Source organism: Homarus americanus, unplaced genomic scaffold (genome assembly GCF_018991925.1).
Source record: "Homarus americanus isolate GMGI-L3 unplaced genomic scaffold, GMGI_Hamer_2.0 scaffold46627, whole genome shotgun sequence".
Taxonomy (NCBI): domain Eukaryota; kingdom Metazoa; phylum Arthropoda; class Malacostraca; order Decapoda; family Nephropidae; genus Homarus; species Homarus americanus.
The window spans coordinates 1-19,736 of NW_024743154.1; the positions used below are offsets into that span (position 1 = coordinate 1).

General features: G+C 39.9%; 1 protein-coding gene across 1 annotated transcript; it reads right to left on the reverse strand.

Annotated features, from left to right (window-relative positions):
* Positions 1 to 5,860: 5,860 nt before the first annotated feature.
* On the reverse strand, positions 5,861 to 15,237 carry LOC121877116 (actin-related protein 2/3 complex subunit 1A-like). The gene is made up of 5 exons (XM_042382744.1): positions 15,130 to 15,237; positions 14,654 to 14,850; positions 13,488 to 13,585; positions 12,267 to 12,418; positions 5,861 to 5,915 (listed from the first exon to the last, which is right to left on the reverse strand). The coding sequence occupies exons 3-5, from the start codon at positions 13,552 to 13,554 to the stop codon at positions 5,907 to 5,909; spliced, it is 228 nt and encodes a 75-aa protein (XP_042238678.1). The 5' UTR covers positions 13,555 to 13,585; positions 14,654 to 14,850; positions 15,130 to 15,237; the 3' UTR covers positions 5,861 to 5,906.
* Between the last annotated feature and the right edge of the window lie 4,499 nt (positions 15,238 to 19,736).

Sequence of the window (19,736 nt, forward strand, 5' to 3'; positions counted from 1 at the left end):
GAACGAATAATTGAACAAAAAGATTGAGAAAGTGTCGAATAATGTCAAAATATTCGGAACTCGGTCAATTTGTATTTTCAGTAATTCGGTGCACCACAAACGGCACTATACCCTCATTGACTTGACAAAAGAGACTCTGCGTCACTCGAATTACTGAAAATATGAATTAACTGAGTTCTGAATATTTTGATATTACTCGACAATTCCTAAATTTTTTGTGTTCAATTACTGTATTCATTTGTTTTCTGTTCAGATTGTTCCTCATCATTCCAACCAACAAACATACTCAGGTACTATAGTAGCACCGACATTTCTTTACAACCTATCCTCATGTCATTCTTTGCCTACCTCTAACTCCCCTCCACTCCACATTCATTCGTGTATCTCTTGAACCAGTTAGTTTCCTCCTTTCTCTCCTGAACCATCTCAGTTTAGCCTCCAGGTACTGTACTTCTCTCTGTTGTCAACCATCTTCCACATCTCACATAATCTTCTTTTCTCTTTTTATCTCTCTTTCCACTTCATCATTCCCGCCATCAACCACACTCAACGGAACATCTTTTATTATGGCCTCTCAACTCACAAGAAAATGCTTCCTTTACATTCAGTTCCTTCACAATTCCAACACTCTCCTTCTTGGAACATCCACCTTCTTCCTCTCCCCCCATCTTTAACTAACACACACACAAGCAACCTGTTCTAATTTCCTGACCAAAATGTAGCCAATCTGGGTTTCTGTGCCACCTGCCTTAGGCCTACATGGTCAGCCTACTTGCCCTATTCTTAAACACACGTTACATTCCATCCCCAAACTCAAGTGTTCTTTCACCTTCAGTGTTCCTTATTCCAAAGCCTTTCCCACCACGCACAACTTCCTTACCCAGCGCGACAAATTTGGACAATAAAAATAGTTTGTTTTAACGGAGATCACAACATTAACTGCCATGACTATAACAGAATAACTGCCGCTTAAGTCACTCAACAGATTTTACGGCAACATTAAATGACACCGAACTAATGAGATAGAATTCCTTAACAAACAATAAAATGTATTTGTGGTTTAGTTTAACCTAAATGGTAAATATATGTAAAGTACCTGAATGGTTCAACAGTCTCACTAAATCTTATTAATTCTAAAATCCTTAAAAACACAAAAGGATATAATTTTGTTCTTTAATTTCAAATCATATTGTGATGGCATTCTAAGTCCAGGTAAATTTAAGATAAATTTAGCCAAATTATACCTGGATAAACAGTGAGAAATAAAGGTGTTCATGGTTTATAATTAAAATAAGACAAATTGTCAATCTTCCAGAGCCACAGCTAAACACCTCAGTTTAATATTGACCTCCACCTCACACTGGCTCACACTACAACAGAGTAACACCTGTGATGAAACAACATTATCAGGGAAAAGATCAAAATATTTACATACACTAGACCACTTTAGATAGATAGATATATATTTATTATGTAAACTTATCATATAAGTTTACAATTGGTTCAACCTGCATATAGACAATGTAGGTATACAGTTCAGCATGTATATAGCCAATACAGGTATAGAGTTCACCATGTATATAGACAATACTGTATAGGTATACAGTTCAGTATACTGTATTGTATTAGCCTCTGTCACATTAATATTATATAAATATGAGCTAAGAGCATATATTCATTATATACATTCTATCACCCAGACTATTGAGCATACAGCTACATAAACATGTGTTCTGTCACACCTCCTAGGGTGCACAGCCCATAAACATTTGATCTGTCACACCTCCTAGGGTGTACAGCCCATAAACATGTGTTCTGTCACACCTCCTAGGGTGTACAGCCCATAAACATGTGTTCTGTCACACCTCCTAGGGTGTACAGCCCATAAGGATTTGTTCTGTCACACCTCCTAGGGTGTACAGCCCATAAACATTTGTTCTGTCACACCTCCTAGGGTGTACAGCCCGTAAACATGTGTTCTGTCACACCTCCTAGTGTGTACAGCCCATAAACATGTGTTCTGTCACACCTCCTAGGGTGTACAGCCCATAAACATTTGTTCTGTCACACCTCCTAGGGTGTACAGCCCATAAACATGTGTTCTGTCACACCTCCTAGTGTGTACAGCCCATAAACATGTGTTCTGTCACACCTCCTAGGGTGTACAGCCCATAAACATTTGTTCTGTCACACCTCCTAGGGTGTACAGCCCATAAACATTTGTTCTGTCACACCTCCTAGGGTGTACAGCCCATAAACATTTGATCTGTCACTCCTCCTAGGGTGTACAGCCCATAAACATTTGTTCTGTCACACCTCCTAGGGTGTACAGCCCATAAACATTTCTTCTGTCACACCTCCTAGGGTGTACAGCCCATAAACATTTCTTCTGTCACACCTTTTAGGGTGTACAACCCATAAACATTTGATCTGTCACACCTCCTAGGGTGTACAGCCCATAAACATTTCTTCTGTCACACCTCCTAGGGTGTACAGCCCATTAAACTACAGACTCAACCCTCAGTGTGTGGTAGGCTGTTTAGTTAATGACCTGTTGAAGTGTGGTTACTGTCCAGTCACCAGACTCAAGAGAGTTCAGCCCAGTTCACAGCCGGACACGATGCCCTAAAGTGAGACCAGCTCTCCGGGCTGTACCTCTCTCTAATTATATCAGCTAATTACAAGCCAATAGCTAATGCTCATTAGTCTGTCAATACCAAATAATTGTACAGACATTACTACCCAATATAACTATTAAATCAGCATGTGTGATTACATTAAACCAAGGAACAACGAGTGAAGAGAACATTATCTGTGTGTCTTGCTTAACTTACAAGCTAAGATAATTACAAGTACAACTCAGGACAGCTGTGACAATTTAAACTATCTACGACTGTATCAAAGGTAACATGACGTGAGATGACCCTATATCTCACTCAGCTGTATCAAAGGTGACATGACGTGAGATGACCCTATATCTCACTCAGCTGTATCAAAGGTGACATGACGTGAGATGACCCTATATCTCACTCAGCTGCATCAAAGGTGACATGACGTGAGATGACCCTATATCTCACTCAGCTGCATCAAAGGTGACATGACGTGAGATGACTCTATATCTCACTCGGCTGCATCAAAGGTACCAGCGACTAACCTACACTCGTTCAGGCAAGTGTTAACAAGTGAGATAGTTTGGTATCTTACCACAGCTAAAACAATATAGACAACCCAGGTATACAGTTCACCATGTATATAGACAACACAGGTATACAGTTTAGTATATATTGTGGAAAATGTATAATTCCATGTAATAATTAAGAATTGTAAATAAAACCTGGTAACAATCTGCCCAGTGGAGCCTTGAAGCAACTATCCTCATTTACTCAGTGAGCATTATAGAGGAACAGTCCTTTGTGTTCCTGACCTGCATCTGATAATGGCTGAACCACATCATCAAGGTCAAAAGTAAGTAATAATAAATGGCCGTTATAAACCATCAAGTGCCGTTGAGGACGTCTGTGTTGTGGCCTTCTGAATCCTGCCAAGTTAAACCTTTTAAGGAAGGTCTTCACTCCCTGCAGTAGTTTGTAACAGGTGGGTCAGACCTGCACAGTACCACACCACCGACTTAATGCCAAAATATTTATCATTGTCACCTCAGAGATCCACTACATCCTCACACAATAATAATTCTTGGCTTTTACACAATAAAGGCCAGAGGAGAGATGGAGTGGCAAGAGAAGGCCGCCTTATAGTTGTGTGTGATCAAGACTCATTCATCAGTGGCATAAATGTTAAAGCTCACTATGGCCGAGTCAACATTAAATTAGGATTCACGTAGCGACGTCGTAATTACCAGTAATGAGCCGTTTGGGCAGTTGGTCTGTTAAAACTGTACAGTATGGGAGGAAACTGTAGTATTGTACCTGCAGAAAACCTGCCATGTTTGTTAGTGAGGGTAACATCTGTCCCAGGCTGGGGAATGAACCCAGGACACTGTAATGCACCACTAAAGATATACAACTCCTGATGTATCTGAGAGACAATCACCAGTGTTTTGGTATAAAAACAATAAACAATATTTTCATGGTTCTATATCACTAAAGTGGTCTAGTTGCTGAATATATTGGACATTTTCCTGCAAATATTTGTATTCCAGGTATTAATCACATGCATTGTCAACTGTCTATCATGGTTAGCACAGTAGTTCTGTCTACAGTACATATAAGACAGACATACTGTAGACAGATGGGCAGAAAGATGTAGAGAGATAGACTGAGAGATATACCATATTTCCCACCATATAAGACATATTTTTTATTACGTCGGCAGGAGTCAGCCCACGAGGGGGGAGCACACCCGTCTCCTACATCTTTAGTGAAACAATTGTCAAATGGCAAGGAAGTATTTTTTCCTCCCTTTTATTTATTATTATTATTTTTATTCGTTCCTCACATTTACGGAGGAATACATTAGACTGCAGAGGGATAAAGACGCCACACTTATCCACACATTCTTGAAATTCAATGACGTGGTTGTGTGAAATGGTTTGCAGAGTAAAATCCGTGAACTTTTCTGGGACTATACAGTAAACCTTTCATGCTATATCAGTGGTTGCCTTTAATATGGTGAGAAATACAGTACAGTAGTATAGATAGATAGACTGAAAGTTAGACAGAAAGATAAAACAGAATCATCATCACCATCCAAATCATACAGCCATTTTCCACACCATCTCTTGCAGTCTGTCTTGTCAGGTTCTAAGATCATTTCTTACAATCTCTCCCCATGTCATTCTTGGCCTACCTACCACTGGCTCTCCTCCTAACCACATTTATTGTAGAATCATGCACCACATAACCCAGCTGGTCTCATCCATTCTCTCCACAGGCCTGATCTCAGTCTACTTTTTCGTAAATCTTGGCCGATACTCTCAATACCCAGCCGTCCTCTTACCTCTGAGCGGGGATTCTTATCTTTCAGCGTCACAGTACACATCCACCTCACCATTCTCATTTCAGCTCACTCAAGACTGCATATGTCACCCTCTTTAACTGCCCATATTTTCACGGATAAATAACACCACACTTCTCACACTAGTTGTATACATTTTTCCTTTCATGTGATGGGAAAGTCCTCTTGCTGACAATAAAGACAACAGTTCCCTAATCTTCCTCCAGCCATTTCTGACTCTTAACAATGAACAGAACCCTCTCCAGCACTGATCTTGTCACCCAGGCAGCAGAACTCATCCATGACTCACAACACAGCAGCCTTCAGCACCCCCTCCAGCACTGATCACGTTACCCAGGCAGCAGAACTCATCCATCATCCATGACTCACAATACAGCAGCCTTCAGCACCCCCTCCAGCACTGATCACGTCATCCAGGCAGCAGAACTCATCCACACAGTCCAGGGATAATCTTCAGTGTTGAGTTTCTTCAATCTTGCTGTGGACACATATTTACCTGCACATACATAACACTTACAGTCAGCAACATCCAGCAGTCTGCCATCCACTCCACTGTACCTCTTGTGTACACACCTTCCTCACTCACTGTACCTCTTGTGTACCCACCTTCCTCACTCACTGTACCTCTTGTGTACCCACCTTCCTCACTCACTGTACCTCTTGTGTACCCACCTTCCTCACTCACTGTCAATATCTTTCTTACTGATAGCATAGATATAGATAAGACAGATACTTGTATATATAAAGACAGTCTGACAGATGATATAGATACCAAACAGACAGACTGACTGACTGACATACAGGTATTGAAAGACTGATAGAAAGATATAGAAACACAGAGGATAAAGATAGACAGTTAGACAGACATAAAGACATACTTGTAGCAGCAGAGTCTCCATGATCCAGTTGTTAATTTCTCAAGGGTTTAGTCGTTAACTCATCTGTAACAAACAAACAAAAACATTTAATATACACAACAGTTTATGATAAAAATATGTCCATAAATTAATAGTTATTCAGTACAGCAGTTGTTTGTTTTCCAATGTCGTATGTTTCCATTAGAACAGTATTGCTCACACCACATTCTAGTTTCTTAATTATTTCAAGTTTGTCACTCAATTTCAACGAGTTATTCTTTCTCTTCACACAACGAAGTTTATCACATATAGGAGCCATTATCATGGGCTTGTACAGTACTCTGTAAATGGAAAGAGTAAGACTCAAAATAATGTTATGTTACACCGGTATTCTATTCATACTGTGCTTGATATAATGCATTCACGGAAATGTAATATTTTTGCTGAAATGGCGTACGTATCACAGTGGAAAGTTGGATAAAATCGTGACGAAAACAATGACTTAATCTTTCTTTCGTTCAAAAGATGTTACCGTAATCCCTTTTCGAATGGTTTTCAGTTAAAAAACTGTTGTATTACAATAATATTCTATCCTAATTGACTTGAATAAATACTACGATACCATATTTCTGAATATTTTCATTAAAATCCATCAAAATCATTTTCCTTGTCATCGTCTGCAGCACCAAACAGCTTCTCCCAGTCCTCTCCTTGAACGGGGCTAGAGGGTACGTGTTTTTCAAATCGTTTTCAGTTAAAAAAACTATTACATCACACGTATATTTTACTTAAACTGCGCCCGAATGAATATATTCTTGGAAATAAATAGTTTTGCTGAAACGTGATGTATTTCAATGTAAATTAGGATAAAAATACATGACGAAAACAAAAGACTTTTCCTAAGCTTCCGATGTTCTTAAGATGTTACTCGTTTTTTTAATAGTTTTCGGATGAAATTCTGTTATATTACAATGATATTCTATTCATACTGTGCTTGATATAATACATTCACGAAATGTAATATTTTTGCTAAAATTACGTACAGATTACAGTGGAAAGTGGGATAAAATCGTGACGAACAACCTACCACAGGTAAACTTCCCACACAATGCCCCATCAGCAGACATTTTCAAAATAATAACCAAAAACAGTCTAGGAATCACCAGCAAAGAAAGGGAAGATAAAATAACACAACAAGAAAATTGCACAGGAGCAGAGACTGCAATGGATACAACCCACTCCCAAATAACCACAAGACCCTAGAGAACACAACCAACCAATCAGCTAAGTCAACACCAGCAAGACCACGAAGAGAGAACCCCACCGGTCAACGGCCAGCCGACGTCGGAGACAGCATAGGAATCAGGTTTTACTCGGTCAACTCCCTGTAACAAATGAGAGATTGTTAAAAGATATTAAAGACGGAACAACCAAATACACATATGAAGAGGGACTCATAGAAACACTAATACATGGAGGAAAAATAAGCAGCAAATACAACAAAATCGAGAACGTAGACTTATCAAAATTCAAGAAAATAAGAACAGGACTGAAGGAGAAGAGAGAGAGACTCTCCCCCGGAGAGACCCGAGCAACCGAACAACACGCGTCAAGTTCATGCGACCCACGATTACGCAAAACAGAACACAGAAAATAATACAACACAACGTCCTGGCCTGGACACATACAAGAAAAACAGAACTGACAAACATATACAACAGCATAGACCCAGACATAATTCTCATAAACTCACACCGACGGAAAAACAGTGACAAAATAAAACTCTTCAACTATTACACACATCAACTGAACATACACTCATAGACAATTTCCAAACCTACTTCTTAGCAGTCGAAATCAACACAACTAAAGGCCCAATAACAATCGGAACAACATATTTATCTTGCCGACGACAAACATTCCCGACCGGCGACTTACTAAAACTAATGAGACGTAACACACCAGCATACTGTATTTTATAGGAAACTTAAATGCGACACACACCATACTCGGACACAGAACCAGAAACCCAAGGGGGAAGATTATACACGACCTATTAGAAAACGGCAACATCACACACCTGGGCCCAGATTTCGAAACCTACATAAGCTGCAGGAAGCACCGGGAAGCCGGATATGGTTTTGACCAATAGACACCACCACTTGAATTCACACATGAAACCTGGACCAACCACCACTAGCGATCACCTGCCCATAATTATCACTCTATCAACATCACCAATACAAATCCCCTCCATCCCTAGATTCTCTTTCAACAGAGCAAACTGGGAGGGTTTTAAGGCAGAACTCAACACAAACGAACAAATACATCAACATAAAAACACAGCAGACATTGATATAGCCCTGGAAACATGGTACTCTAAAGTCACCACAGCCATGGAAAATAACACCCCCAAAACAACTTACCGCACACTACCCCACGCACAATTAACACACGAACAGAAGATAATCCAGACAAGACTGAATAATATACTAGAACATACAAATACTCACGGCCGGAACCAAGAAACAATAACTCTCTTCAGAAACCTAAAGGAAGAGCTGAAAGAAATATGTAAACAATCACACAACGACAAATGGAACCAGATAATCACAAACACAGAGGCCGATTATCACAACCCAAATTTTTCTGGAGTAAAATAAAAAACTAATGGGCACTAACTCCATAGATAACAGCCATCTTATAGACGACAACGGCGTAAAAGCTAGAGAATCTGTAGAAAAAGAACTGATCTTCAGAAATTTCTGGAGCAACATATATAAAATGACAGAAGAAGAAACAGAAACTATTGTAGAGTAACAGAACAGATGGTAACAACACACCTTACACTAAACACACAGAAATGGCAACCACCAAGAACAATAGACCTCAACATACTAATCAGTGCAGACACATTAACCTTGCCAATCACCACAAAGACATAAGAAACATAATAACCACTTTTAAAAATAAAGCACCTGGACTAAGTCAGACAAACAAAACAGTCCTTCAAAACATAACCACAGATCTTTAACGCTTCACTAGCAACAGGACACTTCCCCAGACCTATATCCTTATTAGAAACACCAGGGAAAATACTAGAAAAAATAGTCAACAGCAGACTCAGAAACTATCTAGAACAGGAAAACAAATATAACCCCAGACAACACGGATTCCGAAAGAACCGAGGCACAAACACGGCTATTGCATTAATTTGAGAATCAATAGCTAATGCCGTCAGCAATAAAAACCAGTGCAATATTGTTCTCAGAGACGTATCAAAAACTTTTGATAAAATGTGGCTCTAATTCCACAGTGAATTTGATCGAGGGGGCTTAGTTGTTAAGTTGTGGCAGGAATGCTTTTAGGTCCTCATTACATGGCCAGAGACATAATACATCATCAACATATCTAAACCAGACTGCTGAAGGTGGTAAAATATTACTTAATAGTTTCTTTTCAACTGCCACAACTTAACAACTTAGCCCCCTTGCTCAAATTCACTGTGGAATTAGAGCATGACTGTAAATTGCCTTTACTAGACTGTCTGATCCACAGAATAGGTAACACCTTTAAGTTCAGTATTTATAGGAAACCTACTCATGTGTGTTCATACATTCATTATTATTCTGCCCACCATAATAGTCAAACAGTCAATATTTTCATCATTGTTTTTATGTGCTTTGAGAATTTGCAGCCCGGAATTTATTGATGAGGAATATAAATATATCTATAATATTGGCTTGAACCTTCAGTACCCTAGATCTTTCATAGACAAATGCCTTAACATTACTAAGAAATCTTTCTATAGAACCAATCCCAAGCCCACCCATGACCATAAGAATCTCTTAGTATTACCATTTCACAAAAATTTTTCTCAAATTCCTTTACAACTAAAAACCTGGAACGTCAATGTGGCATTTAAAAACTCATGCACTGTTAACAAATAAATAAATAAATATATATATATATATATATATATATATATATATATATATATATATATATATATATATATATATATATATATATATATATATATATATATATATATATATAATTTCATGTAGTTGCCTCTGAAGATGTCTTGAATAAAGACAAAAGCTAAGGTGCTCCGTTGTTTCCCTTTTCTCGTCTGATTTTATCAAGATATATGTATATACAGTCGGCCCTTCACATACGCGGGTTTAGCATTCACGGATTTGCAAATACGCGGATTGCCCCGCCGGAGGAATATTCTGTACATTGAATTAATTGAAGTACATTCAAATCGCGCGCCATTCAACTCGCACGCGGTACCGAACACGGGACACCGCCTGCTCCTGCAACCTCGCACACACACACACGCATAGCTCTCCCTCACTCAGTCAGTCTCGCTGTAACCACGCTTGTGTTGACATCAGCATTGCAGTTGCAAAAATATTACATTTCCGTGAATGTATTATATCAAGCACAGTATGAATAGAATATCACTAATATAAGAGTATTTTAACCGAAAACTACTAAAAAAACGAGTAACATATCTTGAACATCGGAAGGTTAGGTAAAGTCTTTTGTTTTCATGTAGTTTATCCTAATTTACATTGAAATGCATTACGTTTCAGCAAAACTACTATTTATTTCTGAGAATATGGAAATGTAATATTTTGCTGAAATGACGTACGTATTACAATGGAAAGTGACGAAAGCAATGACTCGCTTTCTTTCGTTCAAAAGATGTTACCGTAATCGCTTTTCGAATGGTTTTCAGTTAAAAAACTGTTGTATTCCAATAATATTCTATCCTAATTCACTTGTGATGCAACAGTTTTTTTAACTGAAAACCATTCGAAAAGCGATTACGGTAACATCTTTTGAACGAAAGAAAGCGAAAGTCATTGTTTTCGTCACTTTCCACTGTAATACGTACGTCATTTAGCAAAAATATTACATTTCCGTGAATGTAGTATATCAAGCACAGTATGAATATAATATCATTGTAATATAACAGTATTTTAACCGAAAACTATTAAAAAAAACGAGTAACATCTCTTGAACATTGGAAGGTTAGGTAAAGTTTTTAGTTTTCGTCATGTATTTTATCCTATTTTACATTGAAATACACCACGTTTCAGCAAAACTACTATTTATTTCTGAGAATATATTCATTCAGGCACAGTTTAGGTAAAATATACATGTGCTGTAACATTTTTTTAATTGAAAACGATTCGAAAAACACGTACCCTCTAGCCCTGTTCAAGGAGAAGACTGGGAGGAGCTGTTTGGTGCTTAAGACGATGACAAGGAAAATGATTTTGATGGATTTTAATGAAAATATTCAGAAATATGGTATTGTAGTATTTATTCAAGTGAATTAGGATAGAATATTATTGTAATACAACAGTAGTGACGATGTGGAGGAGGCGGAGGCATAGAGCGGGGACGAGCGGTGACTGGCGGCAGCAGGGACGAGTGGAGATGCCAGCCAGTACATTACGGGTGTACAGTATTAATTGATTTTATAGCTCTTTTTGCATTTTAATATTAAATACTGTACATTACGTTTCAACAAAACTACTATACTTGTTTCAAATTTAATTAACAAAGATTGATGTTTCAAATGTAATGAACAAAAATTGATGTACAGTATCTATAAATAAACTTTAAAAAAATGAATACTTTGTTTTACATCGTCCTGTGTATACCATACCATGCATTTGGCTACTTTGGGCTTCCTATGATGACGCAAGAGATCTGCCCTGGCAACTGTACCGACACTCACAGCTGGTGGTGCGTCGTTTCCATAGTTTACTGGTAGTTACTGGTAAATATTTTTCAACCTAACGAAACTATTACCCGTTTAGAGGTCGACCTCCAATTTTTTGCCAAATAATTTGGTCTTAAAAACTCGAACTACACACAGGTATATATGGTAAATAAGGACATGGGGGGCCAGGGGTTTTTCAGGGGGGCAAAAGTACACGGATTTTTAACATTCACAGGTATCTCTCAAACCTAACACCGAGCATTTGCATTCATCTACAATGCTTTTTTCCTTTTTAACCTCCTCACTACCCTTGTATTTGGAAACCACTTTTAATATTTTATTCGGCTAATGCCAGACAATTTTATTCAGCAGAGTGTGGACCCAGTGCACAAGTGGTTAAGGTGACACAATCAGTACAAACCTTCACACCAAGAATACCTTCCCATTATTACCAGGAACTATATAACACAACATAGAAAATATCAGCTGCTCATGAGGGTTGTTATAAGTTCCACTCCACTTGCTAAGTAAAAAGGGTGGTTGATAGATCTGTTAAGTACAACCATAGAGTGAAAAAATGTATATGCTACAATACAAAACTAACTGAACCAAAAAAGATAAAGTTAAAGTCTTAAATTATTTATGCCTTAACCACATGAAAAGGTTAAATAAATACACAGTAAACTTACTGCTCCACATGTAACAATGCGATTGGTGCTGGGAGCCCAGTCAATGCCTGTGACACGCAGATCATGACCCTGGAGTGTTTCCTGAAGCTTCCACTCTGATGCAGCTCTGCCATATATATTCACTTCATTGTTGTTGAGACTCAATGCCACTTCTGTAAGAAATACACACACATGCACTGAGGTTGCAAAACTAGAGAAACAAAACAAAACTACAGAGAAGCTAAGTAGCTAAATAAAATCTAAACCTAACAATGAAAAAAAAAAATAAAATAAAATTAACTCCACCTACTTTCTGGTACAAACTGGGAGAGATCAGAAGCTTTGAACATGTTATGACCAGAAGAGGAAACCAGTCCTGCTCAGGTATAAAAAAGAGGACTGAACCCCCCCCCAGTGATTATGCTGTATTATGACAGCTGTCTGGCTGAAAACTTAGGTAAAATTGCAGATTACAGCAACCAAAGAATAACCTAATCTAATCTTCCAGAATTCTGTGGTTGCATTTATTTTTTATTTTTATTTTTTATTTTTTTACGGGGAATAGGCCACCCAGCAACAGGTCATTGAACCACAATGGGGCCTAGGGGGCAAAAAAAATAAGAGTAAAAGAAATTGAATTGCCCACAGAGAAACTGTGGGCACCACGGGCAATACGAGCGTTACAAGTCCACGGCCTTGCCGGCAGTACACGGGATGCCAAATCCACCAAACATTGGCCATTAAAGTACCTGTAAAAAAGAGAGTGAAGCAACATTGAAGCAAAGAGAAAGGGATGAAAGATTATCAATTAAAGGAGGAGAGTCAATAAGATGAAATGCCTTTGATTCCACCTTATCTAACAGTTGGACAGAAGAAGAGCCACCCTCGATATGAGCACAGTACTCCAAGTTAGGACAAATGAATCTCTTATAAACTGAAGCAACTGCTCAGGAGTAAAGTAGCTACGGCATCTGTACAGCATTCCCAGCTTTCGGAAGGCAGTTTTAGCACTGTTGTGGATGTGTGGCTTCCATGACATATTATAGGTAATGGTGAGACCTAACATATCTATTTTAGAACTTAGCAGAATGATTGCATCCTGAAATGTGATTGGTGGGAGATCATCAAATATTACAAAAACTTCTTCTAGAAAAGTGATACCGATACAACTCAGTTTGAAAATTAGATGGCAATTTACCTGCCAGGCAAGTGCTATTTAACTTCATATAGGTCGGTACTCACGGCTGCGGTCCTCATTCCGGGCACGACAAGCGATGGGCACGAGGCCGAACCGGAACACTTCTGTCATGGCGTATCACTTGGAGCAGGTGTCTGTAACACTGTGTAAAATAAATGGTAAATTTTCACAAATGCACCGGTCTTTGTTCAGATATTAAAAATATGTTTTTTCAATGTTACTCGATGAGTTTCGAACAAATTTAATATTAATTTCAGCCGGAAATCAATAGTTCTTTGGGTAAATCACATAAATAAAAAACCAACAAACTAACAAAACCAAACCTAACCTTAACTAACCTAACACTATTTTTCCGACGAAAATCTGCAATTGACGTAAAACTCTCGCCCAATTATAAGTCTCCTATAGCCAATAAGAAACTCCCACACCACCCCCCACACATGCGCTGTAGATGCTTAAGAATCCAACACGGAGGTAAGGAGCACTGCGCGACGGGCGGTCAGACCTCCGTGAGACGTAAACAACAAATGACAACACTCGTGAATGACCAAATCTAATAATATTGAAAAATTAATATCTCGGTTATCCTTAATTTCCGGCGGAAATGTCACAAAAGAAAAATGTCTTAGATTGTCTAAACATTACGAAAAACATATTAATAACAGTGAGAGAAATACCAGTGCAAGATCGAAAATTCACTAAATAAATTATAAAACTTACACAAGTCATAAATAAAACTATATAGATATATCAGGTTTTAATAGGTTCTTGTAAATGTCACCTAGATTTTAAAATATATCATAATGGTAAGAACATATTGAAAAAATGAAAGAAATTGAACAACACCTGCTGGGTTTAGTCATCTCTTCCAAGAATACCTTTATACCCGTTAAATATAAGATTAACTTTAATTTCTTACCGTAAATAAAGTGGCAACCATCTGTATCCATTAACTAAAACAGTATCTACATGGATATTACAGTACAAATATAAATCTTTCACCAATTACATGACCAATGTATATAATTATTATCATAGATATACGAATTATTGGTTAAAGGCGATGAATCATTTACAGTAGGCGGGGCTGTCCCCTCACGTCTTCCGCCATAACTACGACCTACAATAACTTCTTTCATGCCATTAGGAAGTTAATTTGTTATATATTATCAAAATACATGGAACAAAAAAAAGAGTTCCTTCTACTTACCTAAATATTGAAGGATATTAGCGGACTCTGGTCAACATCCTCAAGTCCTGACTTGTGACCAAAACAGCTTGAGTCTCAACCTGTTGGCCTGACTTAAAGCACAAAGCAGGGAACTCCCAATTCAGGGATGGGACACACTTGTAGTCTTCTCTCAATTATTTACTCTAGAAATCACCCGAGAAGGAAGAGGCTGGGACCTAGATCAGACATAACTAGTTATTATACTTACAAAACAAGCATCAACTGTTGTCATATGGGTACCACACAGTAGTAGGAATTAAACAATACATAATAAACCCAACACAGGGGGTGGTGTAGACTCACTCCAGGGTGAATGTCTGGAGAGCAACGCTAGAATTACCCTTATTCTGGCTTACAAACTACCTCCACGAGATCATCACATTCTTCATATAACATTTATTATGCTCAATCTATCAAACACACTCTAACAGAGCAAAGAAATACGTGGGACATACCTGCTACTGGGCCCCGGGATGTAAACAACGCCATGGCGTCTCTCCCCCCCGGCTGGGATGCATATTCGTTCTAGCGCGGATTCACAAGACATAATTACGTTTTCCTCCTCGAAGCTTACAAAAATACATATCCATATCAATAATATTCTATATCACAAAATGGTTGTCTCTGGAGTTCCTCATACCACACACACTCCTCCATACAAATGTTTGCCGATGGCGCCAAGTTATTTCGGGAAATTAAGAACCGAGCATTTGCATTCATCTACAATGCTTTTTAACCTCCTCACTACCCTGTATTTGGAAACCACTTTTAATATTTTATTCAGCTAATGCCAGACAATTTTATTCAGCAGAGTGTGGACCCAGTGCACAAGTGGTTACTTTTACTTTTTTTTTTACTATTATCCTCTTCGCCACTGATCGGCTTGTTAGCCGCTTGGGCGATCGGTCACGTCTCTTTTCCTTTATATTCTTCAACAAAAGGTCGGCTCGCTAGCCGCCCGGGCGATCGGTCACGTCTCTGTCACGCACTGTTGGCAAATACTGGGCGTGCACCGGCTCCTGAATGTACCTGAACCCGCTCCAGTGTTGGTCAAGTCTTCTCTTGAAAGAGCTCACACTCGGTGCCGTCACAACACTCTCTGGTAGATTGTTCCAAGAGTTTACAACCCTTACTCCAAAAAAGTTTGCCCTCACGGTTTTCTGGACTTGCGGCTTCTTCAATCTTGAGCTGTGACCCCTTGTGGGGCGAGCGTCCGCCAGCTCCAAGTAAGGACACTCAACTGAGTAGTGCCCCCTGAGATGCTTATAAACCTCAACTAGGTCCCCCCTTGCCCGTCTGTAGTATAAGCTAGGCAAGTTCAGGCGCTCCAATCTCTCAGGGTAGCTGAGGTGCCGGAGTGCAGGCACCAGTTTGGTGGCCCTCCTTTGAAAATTTTCAGCCAACTGACAGTCCCTAGCATATCTCGAGGACCAGATGGGGTGACAGTACTCCAGATGGGGAAGCACTTCACTCCTGAAGATCGTCACGAGGGACGGACCGTCTAGATATCTGAACGACCTTCTTATAAGACCCAATAATTTATTTGCCTGATTTACCTTCTCACAATGGCCAGAGAACTTCAGCTCATTGTCAACATACACACCTAGGTCCTTCTCACACAGTCTCAACTAGTACATTTTCTTCATCCCGTTGGGACATATGGTGCGCCTCCTTACCGTTGGTACGCCCCAGGTGCATCCTCTTACACTTCGTGACATTGAATCTCAGCAGCCATTCCTTCGACCATTCCTGGAGCCCACAGAGGTCCTTCTGCAGCTCTTCACAGTCCGCTTGGTTCTTAATTTCCCGAAATAACTTGCCATCATCGGCAAGCATTTGTATGGAGGAGTGTACAACGTCAGGCATATCATTTATGAAACAAACAAACAACAGCGGGCCCAATACACTACCCTGCGGTACCCCACTTGTTACAGGTACAGATGACGATTTCGTGCCATTAATCACCACACATTGCTTGCGGTCATGTAGAAAGTCTTCTATCCACGCTAGGACATGTCCCCGAATTCCGTACCCTTCCAGTTTGATTTTCAGCCTTTCGTGGGGTACACTGTCGAAAGCCTTGGCAAACTCTAGGTAAATATTGTCGATATTACCACCCCGTTCTAGAATATGGGTCCAAATATCCAATACCTTGAGCAATTGTGTCAAGCAAGAGCGCCCCGGCATAAAACCGTGTTGGCAATCTTTTACAAGGTTGTTTCGTAGTAGATGTTCCATCGCTGCATCTCTGATAATACTCTCAAGTACTTTACATATTATGCTGGTCAGGCTCACCGGCCTATAGTTGTTCGTGGAGTGCCTATCGCCCTTCTTGAAGATAGGACTCACATAAGCCACTTTCCATTCACTGGGGACCATTTGTTCATCCAGGCATTTACAAAACAGAATCTTCAGGGGCTCTGCAAACTCGTTGCACAGCTCCCTTAGCACTCTAGGATGCACCATGTCAGGTCCAGGACTCTTATGGACCTTTAGCCTGGACAGTTTATTTCTAATACCCTCTTCTGTGAACACAATGTGGGTCAGTGCTGTGTCGAACCGTCTGTCCTCAAACGCAGGAAGGTCAGTTGCATCCTCTCTTGTGAACACTGAGGAAAAGAAGCTGTTCAATGCCTCAGCTTTATCCTGGTCAGAATCTGCATAACTACCATCTTCAAGCCTCAGGTCTGATACTCCTACTCGCGTTTTCAATTTCGACTTTGCATAGCGGTGAAACGCCTTTGGGTTTGACTTGACCTCGCGTGCAACCAGCCTTTGGAACTCCTTTTCAGCCCTCCTACACTCTATCTTTGCTTGGTTTCTGGCTCTTGCATACATCCTCCTGTCTTGCTCATCGTTTGACCCAACCCACGTCTTGAATTTCTGGGTTTCTTCTTAATTTTGTCGACCGCCGCATGGTTCATGTGTAGGGATCCCCTCGTATTCCTAGAAGCACTGGGTTTGGTCTTGGGTATATATTTATCGATCAAATGGGTCATTTTACTAGTTATGATATTCAGCGTAGTGTCTGCGTTCTTGTGCCTTAATAAGTCAGGCCAGTTGATACCCCTCATCTCTTCCCTCATCCCATTGTAATTTCCCTTGTAATATTTGCACCTTGGCCTGGCCTTATCTTGAACTAGGTAACAGTTAAATCTGAATGACAACACTGTATGGTGACTGGTGCCACCTGGGGCAAGGTGTTCCAGTTTGGCCACCATACCCTCCTCGTTTGTTATGATGAGGTCAAGTGGCTTGGGTGTTTGCTCCCCTCTGTAATGTGTCGGGTCCCTCACATGTTGGAACAGAAAATTATCTCTCAGAGTTTCTACAAAAAGAGTAGCTGGATTATTCAAGTCATTCGGGGTTGACTCGTTTCTCCAGTCGATGTCGCCATAGTTAAAGTCCCCCATGATAAGGAGCTCCTCCACATCTACCTCCTTCAACAAGCTACTCACCGCACGTCTCTACCAAGCAGCCCCTCACCACACAGCATCTCCAGCACCAGACTATCATATAACTTATATATTATACAAGAAAACCACATTAGAGTTTCCTTCCATCCTGAGTGCTAGACAACATTAATATCTCGATACCCCTACACTCGTGTGCCACTCTGAAGCGGGTAAGGGAGAAGGTGACTTCCGGGGAGGAGGATCAGGTGAGAGATGGGTCGGTTTATAAGTTTGTTTCTATTAATGGGGTGTTACACAGGTCTTGTGTTTCATCCAAGCGACCAGCTAAAGTAGGTCGGTTTTTACTTGTTGTCCCTGATGTTTGTCGTAGTAACATTCTCTCTGTAGCTCACAAGAGTTCTCTTGTAAGTCACTGTTCTCGTAGGAAAACTTATAGGAAGGTTGCTGATCAGTTTCACTGGCCAGGTATGGGAGCGGATATTAGAGCTTTTTGTAGGAGTTGTGATCAGTGCCCACGTATGTCCGCCAAGGGTAGAGTCCGTCCTGTTCCACTTGAACCCTTACCCATTGCAGAACCATCTTCTCGGGAAGCCATAGATTTTGTTGGACGGTTCTCGCCCCCTTCCTCTAAGCCTAAATTACATCAAGCTAATATGTTAAGGAAATATAATTGCAGGACCCACATTGCTCGTGTCCTTGACGACGTCCCCAAGCTGGAGTTAGTCGCGGCACTAACCTGCAAGAGTTACTGTGGAGTTCGGACGCCAGAGTCTGTTGATCTCGGTTGCCAGTTGCTGCCAACACCTGACGAGTTAGAAGAATCCTCTACGACTGGAAATAGGCCCAAACTTAAACTTGGACTGAAGTGGACTCCACGTGCAGTTCCTTGATACGGCCTTACGTTTTGGACATCAAGTTACCACCTATTCTTTTCTATGATGTTACGTGCCTGTAGAGCGCGGGAAGTCGCATAGCATGAGGCACATTTCATATAAGCTATTAATAAATTGTTAATTGTATTTATTATATTATTATTGTTCTTAGTTACTTAGGTTAATTGTATATTTATGTATGTTATTAATATGCATCATTGTCTTACTCTGTTAAGTTCAAATCAAGAGAGTATTAATTAATTTTATAAGATATCTAGCAAATGTCTGGATCACGTGAGATAAGACGCGCTTCTCACCGGCGTACCCACCAGAGTTGCCAACTTAGCGACTTTGTAGCTAGATCTAGAGCTTTTTGTTTTTTTCTAGCGACATTTTAGAGCGATATCCACAGAAGTCTAGCGACTTTCTGGATACTTTTGGACTGTCCATGAAAACTCGGTTTTCCTAATTTCGAGCCATAATATATAGCAACGGGGTTACAGGGACAATGCATTTGAACGGGTTGAACTCATAAAACAACTTCGTCAACGCTTACCTGACAACATTCGTGTGCTGCAGTCTATTTCTTTTCTGAGTGCCGATGAATGCTTGAAGCCTATTAAATCAGATATACTTGGTTTGGCACACTTGTTTACAGAAGATTCCAGCACCCTTACCAAGATTGATTTCCAGTGGAAAAAACTGCATCACACAATCTGGACAGAAACATCTAACACCCTAAAATTGTGGTCCGAAGTGGCAAATTACAGAGAT